The sequence below is a fragment of the Vicia villosa genome, unplaced genomic scaffold (genome assembly GCF_029867415.1).
Source record: "Vicia villosa cultivar HV-30 ecotype Madison, WI unplaced genomic scaffold, Vvil1.0 ctg.000041F_1_1_1, whole genome shotgun sequence".
Classification (NCBI taxonomy): domain Eukaryota; kingdom Viridiplantae; phylum Streptophyta; class Magnoliopsida; order Fabales; family Fabaceae; genus Vicia; species Vicia villosa.
In genome coordinates, this window is record NW_026704972.1 from 974,228 (window position 1) to 999,398 (window position 25,171).

Sequence of the window (25,171 nt, forward strand, 5' to 3'; positions counted from 1 at the left end):
TTAAGTGATGCTCTCAGAATATTGCGGAAACGTAAATAGTTGAGTAAATCATCAGAGTAAAGAACACACGATATATCCTGGTTCACTTGATAAATTTTCAAGCTCATCTAGTCCACCCTTCCGAGGTGATTTCGCCTTGAACTCAAGGTCTTAATCCACTATAATCAAACTGATTACAATTGCACGGGCAACCGCCGGTGACTAACAACCTTGCATGGGCAATCGCCAGTGACTAACAACCTTGCACGGGCAACAACCGGTGATTAACAACCTATAAGAGTACCATCTTAGTCTTCTCAAAGCTTCTGACCTAACTAGTCCTTTGAGGAGCACAAAACCTTCCTAAAGCTTCTGACCTAACCGGTCCTTTAGAAAGAATAAACATTTGTTTGCTTTTACAAGGTTTGTTCACAATTGAGAGCTTCTACACAAGCATATGTAAACTCAATTAAGTACATCAAAAGATCCTAATACACACTAATAATATTACATTTTATTGTAGCTTTTGATGTGTGATCTTCTTTTCTTCAAGTAGCTTCTTCACAGACAACATCCCAAAGCACTTGAACTTCTTACGTCTTCTTCATCATAAGCTTCCGAAAGCTTAATTAATCTTGAAATAGCAGAGAGAAGAACTTCCTCATCTTTATTCCTCTTAGAACATTCTAGACAACAACCCTTGTTCCATATGCTTCAATAATCACTTTAGAGCACAACATTCATGTTGTGAATTTGTAGTTGAAACTTCCAAGATCATCTTCATTATCAAAAACATAATTAAATAGTCATTTTAAAATCAATTGTTCTTGTTGTTTTTATACTAGTTGATGGTTTGGTTATGTTCTGACAATGACAGAACCAACAACAATAAAGTATATGATCTTCTTCTTTTATAGCCAAAGAAAGATAGATCCGTTGAAAAATAGCCGTTGGAAAATAGCTGACTATAAAAAGAGTTGTTATACAATGACTTTAGAGTAGTACCAACACGTCTGTCCTTTTCCATAAATCAAGCTAATAGAGAGGTGGTGGAATAACGCTTTTATGTACTGTGTACTCATCATTGCTAACGGTAACATTTGTCTTCTCAACTTCAGAGGCTTATGATGGTGGATGGTTGAAGCATGAGTAGAGTTGTTACACTTGAGTCTTCATATGATTAAGTCTTCAGTCTTCAGAACTTGTTCGCTCAGAACCTTGTCTTTAAAACTTTAACACTTTTTCTTGAGATCTTCTTCTTCAGAACTTCACGTCTTTAGAATTTTGTCTTCAGAGTCTTCAGCACTTGGTATTCAAAATCCTTTGTTTCAGAAATATAAGTCTTCAGAACTACGTCTTCAGAATTAGAACCACTTCTCAGAACAAAATCCATGAGATCATTGCAACAACAATATTTGACATCCTTGGATCTTTCCGATTGTGATCAGATGCAAAACCATACTTGTGTCTTCAATATGATTGCGACTCTGTGTTACACATTGTAACTCGCATATGATCTTCTGTGCATATCTTGTTAGTGTTTGTTTGATTTGATAACTTCGATAAACATAGTCTTGCACAGAAACAAACATCAGAACACAAAATAGTTCTTTCACAAATACTCCATTGTTATCATCAAAATTTAAAGATATATTGCAGAACCAAATCTTGTTCTTACAACATCATCTAATATAATCATCATCTCGCCAATGAGGAAGTGGAAATATGACGTTTCTTTATGCCATCTCTCAGCAAATGTCGTCTGCATACCATGGCTGATGATATTGTACCTAGAATAACATAGACAGGCAAGACCGGAGTACCAGATTGCACTTAGGAACCACTCTTCCTTAGGCCGAGGAAGCTTGTGAATATTTCTAACATGGTTAACAAATTTCAAACACTCGCGTCCTGTTAAAAAGAAAATAAAACAATCTTAGTCGAATTGAATTTGTTTAAAATAAAAATAAGCACCGTTAAGAAATATTCCTCTCCAGCTCAGGCTTGCAGAGCAATATGGTCTCCAAAATATATTAGTAATGACGTGTCAATGAGCCCTCATGGTTAAGGGTCTGCAAGTAGAGGAAGATCATCACATGCAGTTGGAGCCTCCTCCTCCTGGTGTACACAGGCGTGAGAAGATGACCCCTATGATATTCGGCTCCTAGAAGCCAACGCTTCCCCGTCGTGAGACCTAGGGACGACTCCTCCCATCCTTCTAGACTGCTAATGCTGAAGAACCCTCCCGCGGCGAGCAGATGCGGTTAGGGTTTCACGGTCGAGTCTCATTCTGTTGTTGTTTATAGCCATTCTCCTTGAAAGAAACATTAAAAAAAGACATTAGTGTATCAGGAAATAAAAACTCGGAAGATGCATCTCTAAACACTAGAAAGGACCCATTTCGGAGACGCATCTCCAAAAAAACTTTGTTTTTTATTTGGCAGAAATATCTCATACACTTGCCCTAACCACCCAAAAATCATTCAAATCATAGAAATATCTCTTACACATTACCTATTTCGAATGCTAATACTACCCAATGCATTAAAAGTAACATATTTTACCTACTACATTAATCAAAACTCAAAATAAGTTAAATGAGAAACTTACTCAAAAAAGTGTTTATGTAGATGCTAAATGTTGAATGTAGTAGGTAGAGTGAGTTGGGATTAGTAAGATAGAAGTAGAGGTTCTTATGTTGCTTGAAAAGTTGACTGAAACAATATTGCTCACGAGCTCCAATGGGGAAGTAAAAATTCCTGAAATGAAGAATGAAAAGAGGGAGGGTCTGGCGCCAGGTTTAAATACATCTATCTTGTTCGGAGATTCATCTTCGAACTAATCCATGAATTTAAAATAAAATGTTAATTCGGAGATATACATGCAAAATGACCCTAGAACGCCATTGTAGATGTAACTCCTAATTTGATTTAGGTAAAATAAAGAAATGGTGCTTTCGAAAATACATCTCTAAAAATTGAGAATATTTATGACATTTCGCCAAGAACTTTGGAGAAAATAAAAGGTTGGGAAAAGAAATAGCCTTACAAAAGAGAATCTCTTATCCCACCCCTTAGGGGTTCTTACGCACCATGGGTGTTTCCAAAAATACCCCTACTTCCAAAGGTGTATCTCCGGAAACACCTTTGTTTACTCAATGTTGATTTGTTTCGTAGGTGCATCTACGAAACCTTCTCTTAACTGAATTATTTTGAAGTTTTTCCCAATGTTTACCAGTTCAACTGCTTCCGTAGATGTAGCTCCAGAAGAACCCAAATTTAAGCAAAATAAAAGGGTGCTTCATGATGTGTATATCCGGAAGCGGGGGGTATAAATGGAATTGCGCAAGGTGCCTAAGAATATCAAAGGGTATCACTTGTATAAGACACTCTGCGTAAGCACTACGTAGCTTTGGCCTTTAGCATGCCCATTCAATTTCAGAATTATTAAAACCACATAACAATACAAATGTGGCATTATAACAGTGAAGGAGTGATAAAGAGGTCGTATGTTCATCAATTTCCATCCTCTGTATAAATATTTAAATACTAATAACAACTAGTCAGAGACCCGTGATGTTTCCCGGGTGCATTATTTGTGGTGTAGTATTTTTTGAACGATACAAAAAATATGAAGTAAGAAAGTTTGACCAAATTGCAAATATAAAATGGAAATTAACCATTTAAATTTTTTTACTAGTCACTCGTCCTACACGTACTATACTATTAGATTATAGGACTTCAAAAGTTGCCGCTTTCGAGAAAAGGGAATAGCTGGCCAACTTCCGATAATTACTCTTATTTAGGTATCTTAAGGTTCACCTTACTAAAGTCATATATTTTATTAATCAATATACATGGACATACACATGTATGCTATTATTACTTAAGAGTTTACTATAGTTTTGGAAGCTTAGGCATCTCATAGCCCTTAACGTTAGCTTCCCAATGCCTCCGACCGCGTCACAATCCGAGTTGTGAAACTCAAGTTATGGTCGAAACAATTAAGGGTCATTTTCAGTCAAGGGAAATCGATTTACACCATAGGTAAATTGATTTACCACTGAACCAGAAGCTAAAAACATGATTTTTACATAGGGAAATTGATTTACCACTGAACCAAAAGCTAAAAACATGATTTTTACAAAGGGAAATCGATTTACATCCTCAGTAAATCGATTTACCACTGAACCAGAAGCTAATATCCATGTTTTCTGCATAAAAACCAGTCCCAATACATCATATTCTCAATCCAAGCTTTCCCAATCATAGCATGACCATTATTAACATGAACTGCAGGTAAAACAACATAGAAAATCAGCAAGCATACTCATATGATCAAAGATCAATTATCTTCATGATTCATAACAACATGCAACACAATCAAACATCATAAATCATAAATTAAACACAAAATCAACGTGTTTAACACAAGAACGTAGAATCACATAACTCTAAAGAATCCCTAAAATCCTTATCATAAAACCCTAAAATCTACCCAAGGATACTACCTAGAAACCCACCTCAAAGAGTTGTGGATGAAGTTTAGAGGTTGAATTGATGATGAGGATGATAATGATGTTGCATGCAAGAAGAAATTTGGATTTCTCCTCCCTTATTCCTCTTTGGTCTTCCCTCTCCTCTCTTTCTCTTGCTCTTGCTTTTGCTTGTTTTCTAAGTGTGGAAGGAAAATGAGAGAAAGAAAAATGAGTTACAGAGTGTACCAAGGGCTTCTATAGTCCATAAGCAAAAAATCTAGTTTGCCCTTGACTTAATCTTCAAAAGACTAAGCACACCTCGCATAGACACATATTTGATTTTTTTAAAACTTTTGATGATTTAAATTGCATTTGACTCTAAAGTTAAATTATTTAAAAGTTGTTCCAACTATGTTCTCGAGTTAATAAATGATCTTTATTGATGATGCTTGTTTTTTTACTTACAATCATCCTTCAAATGTATTTAGACTCTAAAATTACATGATTTAAAAGTTGTTCCAACTATATTCTCCAATTAATGAATCATTTAAATATATTCATTTGACTTGCATGTTTGAAGATATTCATGCTTATTTTTCATGCTTGTTTTCAATTTATAATTTAATTATTTTTGGATAAAAAATTATAATATTTGATTTAATCCATGTAAAATTTATTGAAAGAAATTGCATACACATATTATATTTTGCAAACTTTTGATCATTAAAAATGTTTTTCAACTCTAAAATCACATGATTTAGAAATTGTTCCAACTATATTCAGTAATTAATGAATGATCTAAATATACTCATTTGATTTACATGTTTGAAAACATTCATGATTTATCAAGTCTGGCCATTGAATGAAACGTGAAAATATTCATGATTTATCAAGCCTGGCCATTGAATGAAACATATAAGATAGGTTATTTGGTTGGGAGTTTTGGTTGGGAGTTTTTGGAGAAGAGGTGAGAGAATATTTTAGTTGAATAGTATTTGATTTAATTAACAGGAGAGGGGAAAGAAGCGGATCAAAATCTCCTGTCAAGTGAAATTTTGTTTTTTTTAAATTGGTTTTTTTTTAGGGAGGGAATTCAAAAAAATATAATTTACTATATTTGTGAAATTAGTCTTATTGTTTTTACAATAATCCTAATTTATGCATAAGAAAATATTAAAACTTTATGTTTTTTATCCATTTGTTTTTTTTTAACATTAGATTTTTCTCTTGTGACTAAAAGCTTACTTCAACTTTTAGTCAATCTCACGCAGAACGAACATTGTTACTTTCATTTCTTCTCTTTTTTTCCTTTCAAATCAATATTATTTTCATTTTTATTTTTCCACACCATATTCATTATTTTCATTATTATGACTACATTTTCTTTCTTGAATTTTATTTTGTTTTTCTTATTATTTTTTTTATTCCTTGAATTTTGTACTATTATTTATTTTTTATTTGTATTAATTTATTTAAAATATTAAATATATTGTGTTGTTTATAAATGAAAAAACTCTCTTTAGTAAAATAGATTCAAAATTATTGTTTCCTTTAACTATTTTATTTAGGATAATGATATATGTAACGAATTATATTCTCACGATTGTTTCGCGACATTCAACATGCATGTATAGGGGACCCTTTCATTTTAATCATGTAATGTTTTTAGTCATATAGCATTTAATCCAATGGCTTAAGCTTATTCGTGACAGATTCGTGAGTATTGTTTTCGCTACAAATAGCATTGCTCTTTTATTTAATATATATGAATGTTGTAGAATTTTAAAAATAAAAAAGTAAATTAATTTTAAAATCCATTCTTTTCCCTTATAAATTAAACAAACATAGGATTAATTTTGGAAGTATCCTGCATCTATCTCAAAAGTATACCTGAGCATAGATATAGCAATTCTTTCTTATCTTTCTAATTTAGGGAGTAATTCTAATTTGAGGCGTGCTGGATCAACAACTACATCTGCTATACTAATTGATGGTTAACTTTTATCGACAACTAATATAAGAGATTCGTGAGCCGTTCTTCTAAGATGGTGTGATGTAATACTTGAAAATTTCTGATTGTAATCACGAGTGTAATTGTAAGCCACTAAATTTGAAATGTGTATCATCAAAAGTATAGATCATGAACATTAATAGAATCAAAAAATTAAAGGTAATTAAATTTGTAAAACAAATAAACATAAAGAGTGAGTTCCTAATATAACAACTAAGATAATGTTTGCGAGTTTGGAGGGGAGGGAAGAGAGAGAAAGACTTCCGAAAATGAAATTTTTAAAAAATATAGAAAAATATTAGACATTTTTTGAAAAAAAGATTTTGTTTAGAATGATAAAAGACTCGTTATCATTACTAAATTTTTAATTTTCAAAATAGTATAACAACCTAAAAAATATTTGAAAAATTTATGTAAACCCTTCAAGACTCTCCTTCAATACAATTTTTTAGTTTCTCGTTTTATGAAATTTTTGGTGTTAGGAATAAAATCAAACCCTATAAAAACCTCTATAACAACTAATATGCAAGAATTAACTTCAGTCCTCTATGCAAAAGGATGTAGAACATGCAAACATAAAATCTGACCAACACATAACAACCAGCACATAACGTCGAGCGATGCCACAAGGCATTTCCAGGATACTTGGTGATATTCTAACATTAAAACTAATATTTTTTAATAATTAATTATTGTCATCCAAGTGGGAGATTGTTAGATTAATTATTTAATTAATCAAATATGAATTGAAATAATTAATTATGTTATAGTCAATATTATTGAACACTAATTATTGATGAATTATTTGATTGAGTTTTGTGTCTGAATGGACCGTGATGGGTAGGATCATTCAGTTAAGTCCAATGAAAGGTCTCTCCCTCAACCATTTAACTATTTAAGTGTTGCCCCATTAAACGATTAAGATACTCTAAAACCCTAAACGACAATGAGGATAGTAATCCTCTCATATTCTCTCTAAGATTAAATTGTGATCTTTAATAAATCATGTGTCATTAAGAGGAAAGAAATTATTAATCAAATTTTCAAAAATAACTTTTAATCTCAATCATTAAATATAAATCTAATGGTTGTTATTAAATTCTCACATTCTCATAAGTTACTCATATATATATATATATATATATATATATATATATATATATATATATATATATATATATATATATATATATATATATATATATATATATATATATATATATATATATACCAATGGATGGATTTAATTTTATAATAGATATAAAATTAGAGCATATATATTATCATTCTATGGAGAAATTACAACTTATGTTTATTTTCATTCCATACTTTAGACAAACTCTAATAACATGTAATAGATTTTCATTATGTTATGTTTAACTTCCTGATCAAGAACCTTGCACATTTTATTGGCATAATCACTTTACTGCCTAACTAATGTACATGGCAATTTTGAGACATCTGGCCAACTCGGTCAATTATTTCAATTTTTTGGACCTATGTTCTTTCGGAAAACTACTTATGTTTGTTTTTATTCCATATAATAGATTGTCATTATATGTTCAACTTCCTGATCAAGAACCTTGCACATTCTAACTAATATGAAATTGTGTGCATGACAATTTTCAGGAACCAAAACCACAAACTGGAATGCATCAACATCTGTCTGAAAGTTAATATACAGAATGTAATTCTCTATTCAAAAAGTTAACATGTTCTGGAATATAACGAAGTTTTTGAAATGATATGCATTTCTCACCTAATTAGACACATAGAATGAAACCCAGACAACAGCTTCAAAACATGAGATCCACTGTACAACGTAAAAGGAATTTACTGATGTAAGCCACATAATCACGGCCACTGAATTATTCTGCACCTTTGCAACAAATTATTTTACAACTTTTATACAGTCATCAGAAGACTTTCTGAGAATTTATGTAGTTTCATATTCCAATACCAAAGTATCATAAAAAATGGGCATATGTATAGGCTGCATAAAATTTCTTTTCACAAATGTTTTTACAGCTAAAGTGCGGAAAATAATTGGTCTCGCTTTAGAATTGCATCCATCAACTTTCAGGTGCTTCTCCAGCTAAATACTGTTTGTGGACCATTCTCTTGAAATCTGCATGATAAATTGAATGAGTGGCATGATAGAAACGGTTATTTATGGTGAATGAATAGGAAAAGAAAACAGAACTATAGAACAATCCTTTGCAGAATTTGTCTAGAACAGCGAAACCACTCAATAACTACTCCATAATCAGTTTCTCCTATCTTTTCCTACTTATTTCTAAAATGAAACAATATAACTGCCATAAGCCCATAATAACTTCTCATAACTGCCATAGGAAGAAGTCTAACAAAGCATCAATTAAAAAATGCACTCCATAAAATATACGAAGCAACTGAGCAATAACAACAAATAGTTTCGAGGTTTAAATAATTAGTAACTCAGAAAACACATGTGATTTACAACGGAAAAAAAAAAATCCTAACCTTCCTTATCATTCCAAAGCTCTGCAGCATAGCTATTTAGAGGACTCTCCAGGTTAGGCTCTGTTGATCGGAAATAATTGATCAGACAAACAAATAAAGGTGACTGCAAAACTCATAATAAATGAAGACCAGACCTTCCAATAGACTTTGAATAGACAGAAGAATCGTTCTACAATCATAAGCCGAAGACCACTTGTCCTATAAATACACGCATGAAAGAAATTAATATTTCATCCACATATACTAATTCTAGGCAGCCGTAGTACAAATAATTTGAAAATTCTAAGCAGTAACCATGCAGATATTGAAAATTTGGCTCTATTCTATGCTCTTTTGTTGTCCAATTTGATGAATACCTGAAGGATGTCGAGACATATGTTGCCAAACTGATCAACATTCGGATGAAAGCACATCGAGTCAAACTTCACTTGGGGTGGTTTAAAAGGATAGTCGACGGGAAAACGTAAGGAGAGTTTATAAGATAAACCCTCATACAAAGTTCCTTTTCCACCTTCAATTGTACCAACCCAAGTAAAAATACTCTCCGCAACTGGAAAAGCTGATACTCCAAGATCTCCTCCACTCATCTGCAACAGAAAAGGAACACATTTTGCAACCAATTCAACCCTTATTCATTTTTGTAAGATTTCAAATGACAATGATTAAAGCAAAGAGAAACATACCATGAGAGCCATTAACTCCTTCTGTAATCTGCAATTAAATGAAGAAAAAAAAGAACCAACAAAACCATCAAATCAAAACCTATACATATAAAAAAGCTCAAGATAAAAAAAAAATAATAATAACGAAGACATGGAAATCTAAATTCATGCATGGATCGTGAAAATTGTAATAAAAATTTACGAATCAAAACCTAAAAGTTGTTTACTATAACAGTATTTTACATAATGGAAAATCAATTTTAGAAATACTTCAGGGGAACAAAGAACTGGAGAGAGATTAACCTCTGAGAAACGGACGACGTGTCAACGGGAAGAGGAGAAGCGAGAGGCTTCTTGGAAGAGGTGGCGGATGATCGACGGTGGCGACTGGGTGGCGATTGATCAGGGGAATTTTCGGCGGTGGGGTTTGATCGGACCTCCATGACAGCGAGGAAGATCAAAACGGAGGCAGAAGATCAACGGTTCAGATTTCAATAAATCGTAAGAGAGAGATTTAGTTTGTTGCTATTTTAGAATTTAGGGAGAAAAAGATGGGAATTGGGTTTTATTGATGAAAAGAATGAATTGGGAATTGAGTTTCCAGATTTTGGAGTGCAACTGTTCGTCCTTATCTTTCTTTCGAATTTCATTATTCACATTTTTTTCATTTAATTTAATTAGCAGATTATTATTATTATTATTTGTAAAGAATGTGAGTTGTAAAAAAAAAAAAATAAAAACTAACAAATAATGTGAGTGGAGAAGAAGCTGTTGAAGAGTATCATGATTGATGGGTGTTAGAGGGTCCACGAGCCGCCAACGCCAATGTTTGTGTGGTGGTGATGGAAGTGACTAGCTGACTCAGCATTATTAAGGTGGAGATTTATCCTTAAATCAATAATGTTTTTTTTTTGGTTGACAAAAAAATATAATGTTTTTTTTTTAAAGTAATGCATTCATTAGATTAAGAGAATCTAGACATTACAAATCTTGTGAAACACTTTGAAATAGGTAATTCTATCCAAATGAATACATAGTCATAAAAAAAAGTTACACATAAATTATGGTAACAAGACACAAACAAATTAGAGATAGAAGCAATAACTTATCATCTAGTCTTTCATTCTCTTAAGAACATGATCAATGATAAGATAGAAAAGAAAATTTACAATTTCTTATAAATTTAATTATAAATGATTTTTTTTACTTGTGTTTGTGCAATTGGTCTATCTTTTGTCTCAAGATTGTCCACTTTTATCAATTGTATGAAGATTAATTGATGAATAGAGGAAATGTAGGTGCTGCTTTAGGATACAAAACACTTTTGAGACTTTTTTCAAACCCCAAAACGGTAGCCTTAGATCGCAAAAGACAAAGACACAAAATAAAAAAACACATAAACATAAACAGAAGTAGATAGATTTGATAGAGAAAATAACTGCAAGGTGTAGAGTATCCTTGACAACTTTGGTGGTGGACAAATGGTTGCCAACGTCGGAGATGTAAGGGCAACTACACGGGAGAAAGGTACATTCATTGTTGTTAAAGCTTGAGCTGCAAAAATTACCATTGCAGACTCCTCACTTACTGGCTGTGGTGGCTCCGATGACAGCCACATCAACAGAGAAGTGAAGGTTGATGGTGGTTCAGAGTGGAGAAAGGGAGTAACAACGAGTAAGCTGATTTTGATAAGAACATGTGGATATAGTTGAAAGGGGTCAGTAGTGCTCTTAATAGAGGAAGAGGTGATCACTATAAAGGCGGGAGAGAAGAACCACCATGAAGGTGAGAGGTAGCCACCAAACCCTAAAAGGTTGGGGGGAAATTTTCTAGAGAGACAGGAAACATCTCTCTAGTTTTCTTCTCCATTAAATGAATAATGTTATAGTTTGTTTGACGTGTGGATCTAGATTGTCTGATATGATGCAACTATAGCTTATTGTCGTTTGATCTAAATCAATGACGTAGAATGTTTTAAATCTTGAAATCAATATCAAAATTTAATTGTTTGATTTTAAATCAATTGATGCGAGTCTAGGGGTGAGAATAAGTCAGACCAACTAACAGGATCCTATAGCATAGCCTTCACCGGCCAAGACCAGACCTGACTTTTTTTAAAATAGAAAAGACTTATGCTTTTTTATTAGCCTATTTAGTTAAATAGGCTAGGCCACATGCCATAAAAAAAAGTCTTTTAAGCCTATCAGGCCAGACTATTTAAATAAATATAAGAAAATTTATTATTTGTTATATTGCATTGTGTACTTTATATTAAAATACAAAAGTAAAGTTTAGTTATATTGAAGAACTTGTGAAAATAAGTTGAAATTTTATAAGTTCTCCAAACAAATAATCTTACCAAACTTATGGTATTTTGTAAGCTCAAATAAGTCAAGGCAAACAAACATTTAATCTTATTGTACTTTTTGATTCTCTTGTATATTTAAACATTAGTAGAATTGCTTATTTATATATGTTCTAATGATATAGGCTTTTTAAGGAGCCTAATAGGCTAATCAGACATTTTCAAAAGCCTATTTCAGGCTAAAAAATAAGCATGTGGTAGACCATAGGCCAGACTTAAGTTTTGTATTTTTTAGCAGATCAGGCTCAGGCTGGACAAAGCCTACCTCAATCCAGCATATTCCCACCCCTAACTGCGACCTATTAATACATTAAATTGTATGAAAACTTTACAAAGAATTCTAGTCCATAACCTCATTAGGGCTTTCATGATATTCTAAAAAACTCGTGGATTGTAAGCTCAAGCTTAAAGGTTTAAGCGCGTGTTTGTTTTATTTGTTAAAAAAGACATTTTTATATTTTTAATAATGATTTTTATATATGTTTTTTAAATATTAATTTTTTAAAATTGATAAATTAATTTTCACATTTTATAACATAAACATATATTATTGAAGATTAAAACATAGTCAAAATTGTAAATTTCAAAAAATTGAACTTTAAATTTAATTTTTATAAAAAGATTATTTGAGGTAGTTTTAAAATTAAGTGTTCTTTTTTTGAAACTTTGATAAAAAAAAAAACGTTATAATAAAATGTGATATACATAAAGTAACATTTTAAAATTAACCATTCAAACTAAATTTTCATTTGAAGCTTATTTTTGGTATAAATCGAAATATCCTCTGCGCACAACTATAGAGACTAATCTCTTGAGCCGTGTATGACCATCATTTGCGAACAACTGCAGAGACTAATTCCTCGAGATGTGTATGACCATATAGCCGACCAAACTCACTACATGTCCAGAACACGGATCGAACACAAGACCTGTAGTTAAAGTGGAAGAGACCCCCACCATCTCATCTCCAGTGCTCTTAAAAAGTTCTTTGTATTTTTTTAAACAAAAATATATAATACTACAAAAATCATTTAAAAAACCTGAAACAAACAAGCGCTAATGATAACTAACATATTTATAATTTTATTAAATGTAGCGTTAATTATGGTTTTTCGTTTATACTATTGAGCTAATTTAGTTTATAGAACTAATTTAGTTTATACCATACAACTTTTAAGTTTTAATTTCTCCTTTAATTTATTGTAATGAGATTAAATTAGTAAAACTGTAATTATTTTTCTTTAAAGTATTATTATTACTTTATGTTCCGTAAGACTCATGGGAAAAGACTCCAGAGAAAACTCCAAGTAGAAAGATGCACAGAACAAGTAAACTTGTACTTTGATGGTTGTTGGCATAGCATGCCACATCACACACGAACGATTTCAACCGCTCTTGATATATAATGGAAAAGTGCGCCACTTTATGTATTCAAATTTAATTTTCACTCCCACATTACTTCTGATTCTTGCACTAACGTGAGTGCTTGAGTGCTAACCTTGTAGATTCATCCCGGTCGATAAGTATTGCTCCACCACAATGAGATCCAACTCCACCACCTTATTTTTTATTTCTAGTTCCCAACAAAATAGTGGCACTGTTAGTGGGAATCAACATTCCCACTAATTTCATGAAAAAATATTATTTCTCCACCAAAGATCCATATCGTTGACTTCCTTTCTTGAAGCTTCATTCTTCTCCTTAGACAAATCTACTATCAAACACATCGAGCATAGTGACATCCAAAGTCACTATATCTATCGCCCAAAAATAAGTTGTTGCTAAAGCTGCCAAAGCTCCGCCTCTTCCTCCCTTTCTCCTGTGGAAGACTGTCCAATTCTGTTGACATCTCCATTTGGCCCTACACAACAAGATTCCGTTCCTCCAAAAGTTGGTCAAGGAGTTTTTTAAGCTATGTGGTTCTTGAAACCTATAGAACAACCTTGCTAGGGAGAACCATCACATCAACTTCCATTACAACTTATTCTACTTGTATAAGAAATGCTCTCAAGCCTTGAGCTACTACAATCAAACCTTGGAGCACATGGAGAAATCAAATTAGTAAACAAGTTCTACAACCTACACCAACACAAGTCACAATTCTTGACTGACAGGATACTCAAAATTAAAAAAAAAAAACTATAATATGCTCCACCTAGGGACAACACTCTATAGGAGGCAGCATCCCAAGGGGAACCAAGTCTCCATACTATAGTCAGTTTATGTTGGTACAATTGTGCCATAGAGAGAGGTCATGGGATAACTTATTCGCAACCGCAACTGAGGACATATGACTCCTCCCCTGATTCTAAAGGAAGAAATGATAGACATATGAATTGAGGGACAACTATTATGGGTGGCCAAAGGCTCGCTATGACTAACCCAATTCATAGGTCCAATCTAGCAAAAAAATGTTCCACGTACCAAGACACAAGATGGCCTTTACTTTTGGACATCACATATGAGCAAGACGTCCTCCCTTATCTCCATCGTTGATCACATCCAATGATTGTCTTCACTCCACACATATCAGGAATAGTTCTAATCGTCTCATCTATACAAGCGTGACCATGAGTCACACCCAAATATTCTTTTAGACACACTTGTTATTTGTTGACTCATTCAAACACAAACTGGCTTGAGTGTTGAAGTGGCGTCTTCTATAGGTATCTTCTATGTTCACCAGAATCACATCCTAGAAGTTTCTACGTATCGGTCATTTTCAAATATTTCTTCTATTCTCGATTCTAGTTCAGAAAAAAATAAATGGTATATATGCAAGAAAACAATACGCTACTACTTTTTATGTAAAAACTATGAGATTTTTTTTAGTTTGATATTTTTCTTGTCTTTTATATTTATGTCTAATGAAATCCTTAAGTATTTATTCTCTCTTGCATTATTTAGCAAGAGTTCCTCAGTAAGAACAGAATAGCAAGTGGAAATTTTTATCTGTGTATAGTTTTCTTTTAAAAATTTAACATTATTACATCTCCAATTATACATACAACTATCCACTATAATTGAAAGATTTTGATCCTATATGTAAGATAAAAATTCAATAATGGAGCCTTTTCTCTTCTTTTTTAATCCCATTGTATAATTCAACCTACTTTATGCATTAAAAAAACATCCACAGATTAAAAAAAAAGGCAAAATAAAGCAATTGTCTGCTATGATAATTGAGATAAAAGCAAAATTAAGTTTTATACAAAAAAGCATCCAACTAGAAAACTGATACTTGAAATAACAAACAAAACACTGTAAAAAGAAGTGAATTGTCACAATCCATGGATGGTAGAGCTTATCTTCTAATAAAGCTGTTCTTTCCTGTCATGCAACCATCTCCACCTATGAAAAATAAAAAAGCAAATAACATAAACCATCTTTATTAAATATTTCTTGTACAAAGTTTCACACAAAAGAAAACATCAACATGTAGTTACCAATGATAATCCCATCTAGGCCGAACTTTGGTCATTCGATTTTCACCATACGGATAATCCGTTTGAGCTCTTCTTGCGTTTCTGAAAGCACAACAACCAATCGAATAAATCCCTATGAGAAGAACAAGCATCGTGACAATGAGAACTGATAATTTATGCCAATTCCTTCTTAAGTTTTCAAGTACACCAGCTTTGCATGAATCACACTCATAACATAGCACCGTTGGTGCATTATTCCATTTGTAGCAATCTGAGTCTTGATTCAGCATCACTGCTTCCATGTTGTAGCTGCACGCTGTTGGTGGCTTACAACATCCTGACTGCATCATCCAAAACATTTTAACATTAAATAAATAATCATCTGCAAATTCTAACTCATCTGACAAAAACCGATATTAGTATTACTACTACCGGGGTTTGACCTGGTGACTACGTGTGAGAGTTTTTAGTGGTTATTTACCGATAAAAAATGTGTACCTGTATTGGAGACATATCATTCTGCATATAATCCAAAGGAGTCCAGGAAGCAAGTTTGTCACAAGTTTTAGAACCCAAAATACAATTCCTTAAAGTATTCCAATACTTAGGATTTTCTATTCTTTTCTTCAACCAAGGTGAATAATCCATAAGATGATACTCACTGTAAGATCTACCAGGAACTTCAACACCACCACCTTTACTAGTCACACCAAAGCCAAATACAGTTACACCCAAAAGTGCTGCTATTAGCAACAACATAATCACCAAATACAACCATAGTGCACATGCTACATGAAAACAAGCACCAATGAAACCGGCTAAGGATATCACAAGTACTATAAAACCTATTACAAGAAGTGGTGTTTGGAGAAAATTTTCACAAGTTGTGCTGCTTCTTGCCATCCATAATCCTGCTCCAATTATTGGTATGGATGCTAATAGTGTTAGCAAGTTTAAGAACCCTATCACTGTGTTGCTGAACCTATACATGTTTCTTACTCTTAGTTTCTCTCTATTGGTTTTATCTTGTGGTGTGTCTTTATGTCTATTTAAAAGGGAGTGTATAGTTAGAAACTTTAGTTGATCAATGTTTGTGAAAATGAGTGAATGATCATGACATTGTACTTAGTTGTTAAGGAAGTTGATTTTTTTTAAATGACGAATTTGTCCTTCTTGCTTGCCTTATTTTGTGGCTTTTTTCCCTAATGACTCAATTGACATATTTATCCTTTTTTATGATTAAAAATCCAACTATGTATTCTAAAGTTTACAATAGTCACACACATTGCACACCTCATGTAATTAGAGGTCGCAAACCAGCATATCTATCCTATAAAACTCGGAAAAAAAGTGAAATGAAACAAACACACTTAAGATTTCTGGGCTAAAATTTTAGCCCATTTAAAAATTAAAAAAAAAAAACATGAAGGTGGGGTTGGCATACGGAGGGTCTTGGGCCTCTAATAAAATCTAAAATTTGTATAAAAACTTATTAATTCATTTATTTGCAAAAGTTTGTAAAAAAAAATAGACCGATGTGAGTATATTAGAGTGTACATGTTTAAAATTTTGTTCGTTATAAAATAATGCGGGAGAAATCGACATACCTGACAAATCAAGCCTATTTTGTCACCCTCCTGATATATTCATATAAAATTTTGCTCTCTATTTAATTAAATTATTTATTAATAGACGGTGAGATTGGTCTTTCAACTTAAATTGAGTATCCAGATTTTTTAAAGACATAGTTATTACATATTTTTCAATATACCTTGAGGTATATGACAATTTACAAAGGCATAAATTCCATATGCATTTAGACAAGGCAAGCAAGGAATGAAGAACTCTATATTGATGGTCATTTTGGTAACTACAAATTATGCTACTTTTTGGATTGTATGGTCCCCATTTGGACTTCTTTGTGAAGCAAGATCATCATGAACCAGATTTGGGTTATTCTTGAATGGGTACTAAAGAATAATATAAATATAGTATATGGAATATGGATGCTCTTTTTTTTCTCTTATCCTCATGTCTCATCTAATCTTAATGTTATATATTAATCCATGTGTGTCTTTTAGGCTCCATAAGGTACCCTAATCCTTTTCTTTTTGTTTCTTAAAAAGAAGTTCCACTAAGCTTTAATTCGTCAATGACAAAATTTACTTTAGCAAAGCACCTTGTGTTGTTGATATATTGTCTTCTACCAATTGAAATTTAAAATTCAGAAATTTAAAAAGCTATTTTTGTAAAAGTAGTCCACCAACCCCTTTCCCCCATATTACACAATTTTGACAGGGAAATGATCTGTAAATAAAAAAATACACATAGACATGCATGTGTATAATATTGAATTAGAGAAGAGGACAAAGTGATTATTGAGGCAAAGTGATTTGTGATCATTTTTTAAATTGGTTAATGATAAAAAAAGTTGTCTTAGAGTGAAATGTGCTTGCTGGTTTTAAAACCTAATTTATTTCAAAGTTGACTTGAGTCAAAGCAAATAGAATCTTGTTTGGTCGAATGAAATAATTCAATATTATATATAAAACGTATAATAATTAAAAATAAAATAAAAATGGACTTACATAGCAAGATAATTAAAACTGGATCAAACATTTAACTGGTGTAACTAGAGATTTAAGGTTTAGAGGTTTAATCGAGATGTGAGCGACGTTCAACCGATAATAATAAGACATACATTTTTTGATATGATATTGGATATATAAGATAATAATTATAGTTTTACACAATGAAAAGTTAGAAATTAATTTTCATGCGATGGCAAATTACTAGAGATATTTTTTGAATTTAAAAATAAGTATAAAAGTATTAAAAATAAGTTGATGAAGACTTCAACTTATATTGTATAAAAATAAAAATTTGATAAATAATAATAATAAATGTATAAAAACTATAATGTATGTATATAAAATTAAATTAAATTAAATTGAAGCAAGTCATCGTGTGTTTATGATGTTTTTGTCAATTTAGTTTTAGGCTTCTTGCTTTGGTTTTATGTAGGGCTGTTATCGGACCTCTGGATCTGAGAATCGGACCGGTGGAACCGAACCAATGGACCGACCAAAATGTTACTCGGTCCGGGAATGGATTTTTTTATCCGATACCAAAAATGGATACTATATTGGATATTTATTGAATATTTTTGTTAGATATTCGAAGTAATGGTCTGGTTTCGGTCCAAAAAAATGATCCATCATTGTTTCGGTCCGGTCCGGATTTACCCGATTACTGTTTCGGTCCAGTTCTCGGGATAATAAATATCCGGACCGGACCGGGCCGATAACAGCCCTAATTCTATGTCACACATCGGAAGTTCAATAAACATGCGTAGCAACATAGCCTATATATACTGAATAGCCTTGATTTCGACATATCCATATTCTCCCACATGTATTAAATGTGGTGTGTCGTAATTGACACTATATTATTTATCAATTTTTTAATTAAAAAAATTGTTTTGTAGAAAGCTGGATTTCACTGGTCGAGACTGATTTTCCGATTTTATTCGGCTTTCATGTGATTTTTTCGGTTTTAATGGATGCCGGTTATCTATGCTAAATAGATTGGAATTTGGTTTGATTTCTAGTCTAACTAGTTGAACCGTCCGATCTTGTTCGGTTTTAAGTGCATTATTTATAAGTACTTCTACCAAAATCATTAGACATCTTTCCTCATCATAAATTAACAACTAGAGTGATTGCACATTAAAGATCTCTTAACACAACAAAACCTTCTCCGCAAACTACATCTAATGTATGTTGTGCTCACAGACCATATCTTCCATATGATGTCCTTTTAGAAAATGATTTAATGCACCTGGAGATAGTATCAACTTTGGCCACTAGATGAGCTTCAAAGAACAAGGTGGTCCGCATGGAGGAACGTGGTATGTACAAGTGCTTAGCCTCTAAAACCTTCATTATATGAGCTCCATATGTATATGGGGCCACTTTACAACTATTGTGAAGTTGTCATCTACAACCTTGATGAATAATTTTTACATATTAGAACTCATCTTTTTATCTTTCTCTTTAATATAAACTCTTTTATGACCCAAATTATCTTGCTTAGATTTTGAGCACACTATCAACAGACCTAAAAAGACTATTTACGTCTCTCTAAGTAGCTAAGCACTCTAAAATGTGATATTGCAAGGAATTCTGATTCTCAGACCTATGATTCTACCTATTATAAGACTTAACCACCTGTAAAGTGCTATGTAGAAGAAGTAACAACCAAACTCAAGCACCTAAAGATTTCACCTCAGCAATCACCTTTTAAAGAGCATCTTTAAATGTTTTATATATATATATATATATATATATATATATATATAGAGAGAGAGAGAGAGAGAGAGAGAGAGCCTAAGAGGTATGCATGTTGAAGATATGTGTTGCAAGGACTCTATCTAACAACTTTGCATCACAAATACACCCTCATTTGCGTCAGAGTTATTGGAGTCGAATGTAGATGATTTTACAATACCCATAGCGAGACTTTCGAACTCTCATGAGTAACACGAACCAAACCATCAATAATTCAAAAATATAATAATAATATTCATTAATTAATTTAAATATATTAACAATGTAATTCATATAGATAATAAAAAGTTGAACTAAAATAAAAGATAAATTAAAAACTTAAAGTAATGTAGTTAGAGGGTCCACAAGATGCCAGCACCAATGTTTGTTTCTGGTGGTGATGGAAGTGAGTAATTGATTATAAATGTCTATGTTAAGGGAGAATATGAATGATAATTTTCTAAAAGAGAGGGTTGAATAGACATTTCTCCTATAACTAGTTCCAAAAGATTTTTTTTCTTAAAATCAAAGATTTAACAAAATGGGATAACTTGGATTTTATAAAATATGTGTTGGATCGATATCACGAATTGCACTATAATTAGACGATACAATGATTACGGGGCAATGGGAGTTTAAGACAATCAATGGATCAATTAATACAAATTCAATTTAAACGATGTCTCTAAATTGAATCTTATTAATCAGTAAACCAATATAATCTACTTAATATAAATGTAAAGTTGTTCTGATAACAACTTTTGACTCAACCCTAACCCTAAATCCAATGTGGCATGATATTAGAAACCTTATCCAATGTGGCATCATATTAGAAATCTAATAAAATTTTAAATTTTTATCACTTTTATTCTTCACACCTAATCATTATATCTATCCAATTTAATACCCTAATTTTATTATAATAAATAAATAATTTTTAATCAAATGATTGGAAAAATACTACAATAATGATTAAAAGTTTTTAAAGCTTAAATTTCCGAATTAAAAGTTATAGCATTATAGAATATATAAAAATTATGACATGGTCTTAACTTTGTTATAGAATATAGTATAATCAATTACCACAATTATAATAATAATAATAATAATAATAATATTAATAATAATAATAATTATTATTATCAAAAATCTAGATATCTATCCTATATTTCAAGCTTTAGAAAAACATATTTTAGACCTTATAAATTTAATTTCCGAACAATTTTTTCAATTATTATAGTTTAATATTTTTTATCAGTTTTTAACAACAATTATGACTCTTAATATCAACTTAAAATGGCAGTTACAATTTTCTATTATTATCTTCCAAATATTAAAAACCTAGATACATATCCTATATTTCAAGCTTTATAAATTATATATAAGATTAAAAAAATATATATATATTTAAATATAATTTAGGTATGCGAAATATTAAAATATTAGTATTAAAATTATTATAAGTAAAATTATATATATATATATATATATATATATATATATATATATATATATATATATATATATATATATATATATATATATATATATATATATATATATATATATATATGGGTGTGTGAGAGAGATTTTAGAAAAACATATTTTAGACCATATAAATTTAATTTCCGAACAATTGTTTTAATTATTATAGTTTAATATCTTTTATCAGTTTTTAACAACAATTATGACTCTTAATATAAATTTAAAAGGGAAGTTACAATTTTCTATTATTATATTAAATTTTTATTTTAATTAGCTCATTTATTGTGTAAGGTCAAACATGAATTTATTTAAGGGAAAAAAAATACCATAATATTGTTTTATTATTCTATAACTGATAAATCTTTCTCCCTTTCTTCTTTAAATAGATAAACTCTTCTCACTTTCTCTCTCACGTGTATATTTTAGAATTTCATAAATTTCATGAATAACTTGACAAAGTATGGAATGAATGAGTAAATTATTCTACACTGATTCTTTATCTAATCCAAGAGTTTTTGGAAGGTTCCATCTTTTCTTTTACATCTACTCAAATCTATTTCATAAATTTCATAAATAACTTGACAAAGTATGAAATGAATGAGTGAATTATTTTACACCGATTCTTTATCTAATCCAAGAGCTTTTGGAAGGTTTCATCTTTTCTTTTACATCAACCCAAATCTATTTCATGTCCATATTTTTTTGAATAAATTTTATTTTATTATTTTTATCATATTTCATAAATATTATTCCGATCATATTCAAATTCATTTCTTATTCATATTGTGTGTAATATAATTTCTAATTATTATTCAGCAGGTTTTGCAATTTGAAATAGGGTGTAATCAGCACAAACTCCTACAAATAACAATTTTAAAACGAATATTAAAATATACATCTCTTGCATTCATTTAAAGAATCTAGATTCTATAAATTGTAATACATATGTTTATGTTAATGATATTTTTTTATTTTTTTATTGATTTTTATTTATTTTTTGGTTTAATTTCTTCCTGCTCTCTTCTATAGTATAAATTCTAATTATTATTTTGATCATATTTTATACTCATATTTATTTTGATATATGTTGTTTATTGTTGTAGTAATAAAGATGCACATAAATTTAACTGTAAATTTTAGCGGTTTCTATGAATAAAACTTTAGAATAAATTTAAAAAATAGAATATTTTACTTAATTGACGTTACTTAATGATTAATTGTATTTTTTTCTTATTTATTGATTATGTATCACTTTTTCGTAAAATATAATTCTACAACACTATTATTTTATAAATTTAAATATTAAAATTTTTAATTTGATTATTTAGCTTTGAAGTTTTTTAAAGATGAAAAGAATAGTTATTGAGCACTATTATTCTATAAATTTAAGAATAATATATAATATTTCGTTTTAAGAAAATGGTCTTACAATATATTCTATCATATATTTTAACTAGGAACATGATATTGTAACAAAAAAATTACTTATTCAAGGTCTATTTTTTAATTATTATTTTATTTATATTTTAAATTAAAATTTTAAAATTTTAAATTGATTATAATAAATTTAATGACAACTATCATTACATCTTATAAAATTGTTGAATTGAATCATCATTACTTCAAAATTAATGATAATAAAAAACATCTTTTTAAAATATTTTAGAGAAATAATAATAAAATAAATATCAATGAATTCGAGTAATGAATAATTTAAAATTTATGAAAAATATAAGAAAGTTAATAGTAGTTAGGAGGATAGAGAAATGTTATAAAATCAAAGTAAATATAATATCAAAAGCTAATAATTTAAAAATGTCATTGATTATATTGATTAAATATATATAAATATAACTAATACATTTTTTAAGTAATTGTTTTTATTCTACAACTCATACAAATTTTAATTAACAATTAAATCAATTAATTAATTATTTTTTATTATATTTATAACCATATGTATATAAATGTATGGTATTGAATCATAATTATTTAATATACATTGTTTTTAGATTTTATAGTCATAATAATAAATATATTAACTATAATTTAAAGTTCAAAATATTGTATAAAATTATAATAATATACTATAGGTCAACCGCGCAACGCGCGGGTTATATACTAGTATTACAAGTTACAAATAGTTATAATCATCAGAAAAAAGAATTAAATGACTTACTTTGTTTCATACCTACGTGATAATTTTCATTTTTACCGCTTTTCTCGTGTGATTTCATCATTTATTTTTAGTATTTTTATTTAGCTTTTCTTCAATTTACTTTTGTTTTATACTTTTCTTTGCGCTTCAGGTGAAACAGAAATGAGAGGTCAAAATATAGTGCATAGGAGCAAAAGCGAGAAGGATTGCATGAACATTGCATAAAAGGAGCAATGCCATAGTAAAAACGTAGGGCAGTGCAGCTAATTCGATGTGGGTGCTACGATCGCAGTGGCCGCATGCTTCCTTCTTCTAATTTTGGCACCCATACAAAAGAGTAGAGAGCACTACGACCTGTCCGTAGTGGGTGTTACGATCGTAGTGCTTCGAACACCAGTATATGATTATATTTTTTGATCAGTTTTCTTTTGGCTCTTGATTGCTATGTTGTCATAGTCAAGGCCTTTAAATACGAAATTATGGAATTCTTAATGGTATTAGGCCTATAATAACCATGTAAACAAAGAACTTTACATGCTTTTTTTAGATAATTCCCTGAATAATTTAGTTTGTAATTTTCTGCATTTGAGGTTCCTGCAAAGTCTCCATTAGAGCACATTTACTACTATAACTTGCTTGCTTTTGCTTAATTTAGGTTCTGTTTTTTCATAAATTCTAATGTTTCATTTGTTTTTATACAAAACTTTATAATTAGAAACATGTATGCATTTACTATTATCATGTATGAGTAGTGTGTTTTAAACTTAGAGCCATGAGGAATGTCTAAATGATAGTCCTCATGTAAGCACTTTGTTTAATATATGTAATGGAAAACTCTGCTTACTTTTCCCTTTCTGAAATAATGCACATATCTATAAGAAAGTAGCGATATTCTTAGATATCAGTCATATATTAAAAATTTATGACGACTATCTGAACTAGAAAGACCAAACGGCTAAATCTAAGGTTGCGAAAGTGCCTCAGGTTTAATTGACAAAAACTCCATTTTTAAATAGTTGTTCTTAAACGAACCTTACCGAATGAATCACACTACAAAAGTGGAAATTAATTTATTTAGGACAAGATCATACGCTGTCAAAAGAAGGTATGATCACCTTTTCTATTCACTTCTGCATATCAATAATTTTCATAACAAGTAGAAAACAAGAACTTGCATGAGAGTCTAGGAAATGAATCACAATTCTAAGTCATACCTTAGAAATATTTCAATCAAAACAAAAATAATTCTAAACCAATTAATCACTGCCTTAGATAAACAATGAAATTATCAAATTTGGTAATCCGAATAGTCCTTAGCAGTACAGTATCTTTTCTATACTACTATGATATAACACTGAATTGCATCCTATCCTATTGCTAGAGACTATTTTTGATTTTGAATTCTCTTGTTCCACTGTCTAGAATAAGACATCCATTTTCTATTTATTTTTCTTGTTAGTAGTTGAATGCGAAGAACCCGAAGTCTTGAAAATCTTATTGAACCCATAAAAAAAATCAAATGCTATTTCCATGATATGCGTCTACAACTTAAACCCAAGTGGTGGCTTGACTTAATCATGCTCTCAAAGACTAAGAAACTACCAATAATGAGGAGCCTCCCTCGAGTATTGTGCGCTTTATCATGGAAGTAAACAATTTCGAGTTGAAGCCCTATTTGTCATCCATGGTACAATAGAACTAGTTCTCTGGTTCACCAATAGATAACCAAACTTACATATGTCTATCTTTTTTGAATTCTATGATACCATAAAAATGAAT

General features: G+C 30.6%; 2 protein-coding genes across 2 annotated transcripts; both read right to left on the minus strand.

Annotated features, from left to right (window-relative positions):
- Positions 1-8,309: 8,309 nt before the first annotated feature.
- Positions 8,310-10,332, minus strand: LOC131622731 (uncharacterized). The gene is made up of 6 exons (XM_058893770.1): positions 9,935-10,332; positions 9,653-9,680; positions 9,326-9,556; positions 9,104-9,167; positions 8,970-9,029; positions 8,310-8,595 (listed from the first exon to the last, which is right to left on the minus strand). The coding sequence occupies exons 1-6, from the start codon at positions 10,072-10,074 to the stop codon at positions 8,540-8,542; spliced, it is 579 nt and encodes a 192-aa protein (XP_058749753.1). The 5' UTR covers positions 10,075-10,332; the 3' UTR covers positions 8,310-8,539.
- Positions 10,333-14,282: 3,950 nt separating this feature from the next.
- LOC131622719 (tetraspanin-6-like) lies at positions 14,283-16,545 on the minus strand. The gene is made up of 3 exons (XM_058893753.1): positions 15,920-16,545; positions 15,443-15,762; positions 14,283-15,347 (listed from the first exon to the last, which is right to left on the minus strand). The coding sequence occupies exons 1-3, from the start codon at positions 16,409-16,411 to the stop codon at positions 15,308-15,310; spliced, it is 852 nt and encodes a 283-aa protein (XP_058749736.1). The 5' UTR covers positions 16,412-16,545; the 3' UTR covers positions 14,283-15,307.
- Positions 16,546-25,171: the final 8,626 nt, after the last annotated feature.

Excerpts from the sequence above, each read along its gene's own strand:
- LOC131622731 (XM_058893770.1), bottom strand. The coding sequence starts at position 10,074 with ATGGAGGTCCGATCAAACCCCACCGCCGAAAATTCCCCTGATCAATCG. Across the intron at positions 9,681-9,934 it reads ACGTCGTCCGTTTCTCAGAG|ATTACAGAAGGAGTTAATGG; the intron begins GTTAATCTCTCT and ends ATTTAATTGCAG. Across the intron at positions 8,596-8,969 it reads GCTTTGGAATGATAAGGAAG|ATTTCAAGAGAATGGTCCAC; the intron begins GTTAGGATTTTT and ends TTTATCATGCAG.
- LOC131622719 (XM_058893753.1), bottom strand. The coding sequence starts at position 16,411 with ATGTATAGGTTCAGCAACACAGTGATAGGGTTCTTAAACTTGCTAACA. Across the intron at positions 15,763-15,919 it reads ATGATATGTCTCCAATACAG|TCAGGATGTTGTAAGCCACC; the intron begins GTACACATTTTT and ends TGGATGATGCAG. Across the intron at positions 15,348-15,442 it reads CCTAGATGGGATTATCATTG|GTGGAGATGGTTGCATGACA; the intron begins GTAACTACATGT and ends TATTTTTCATAG.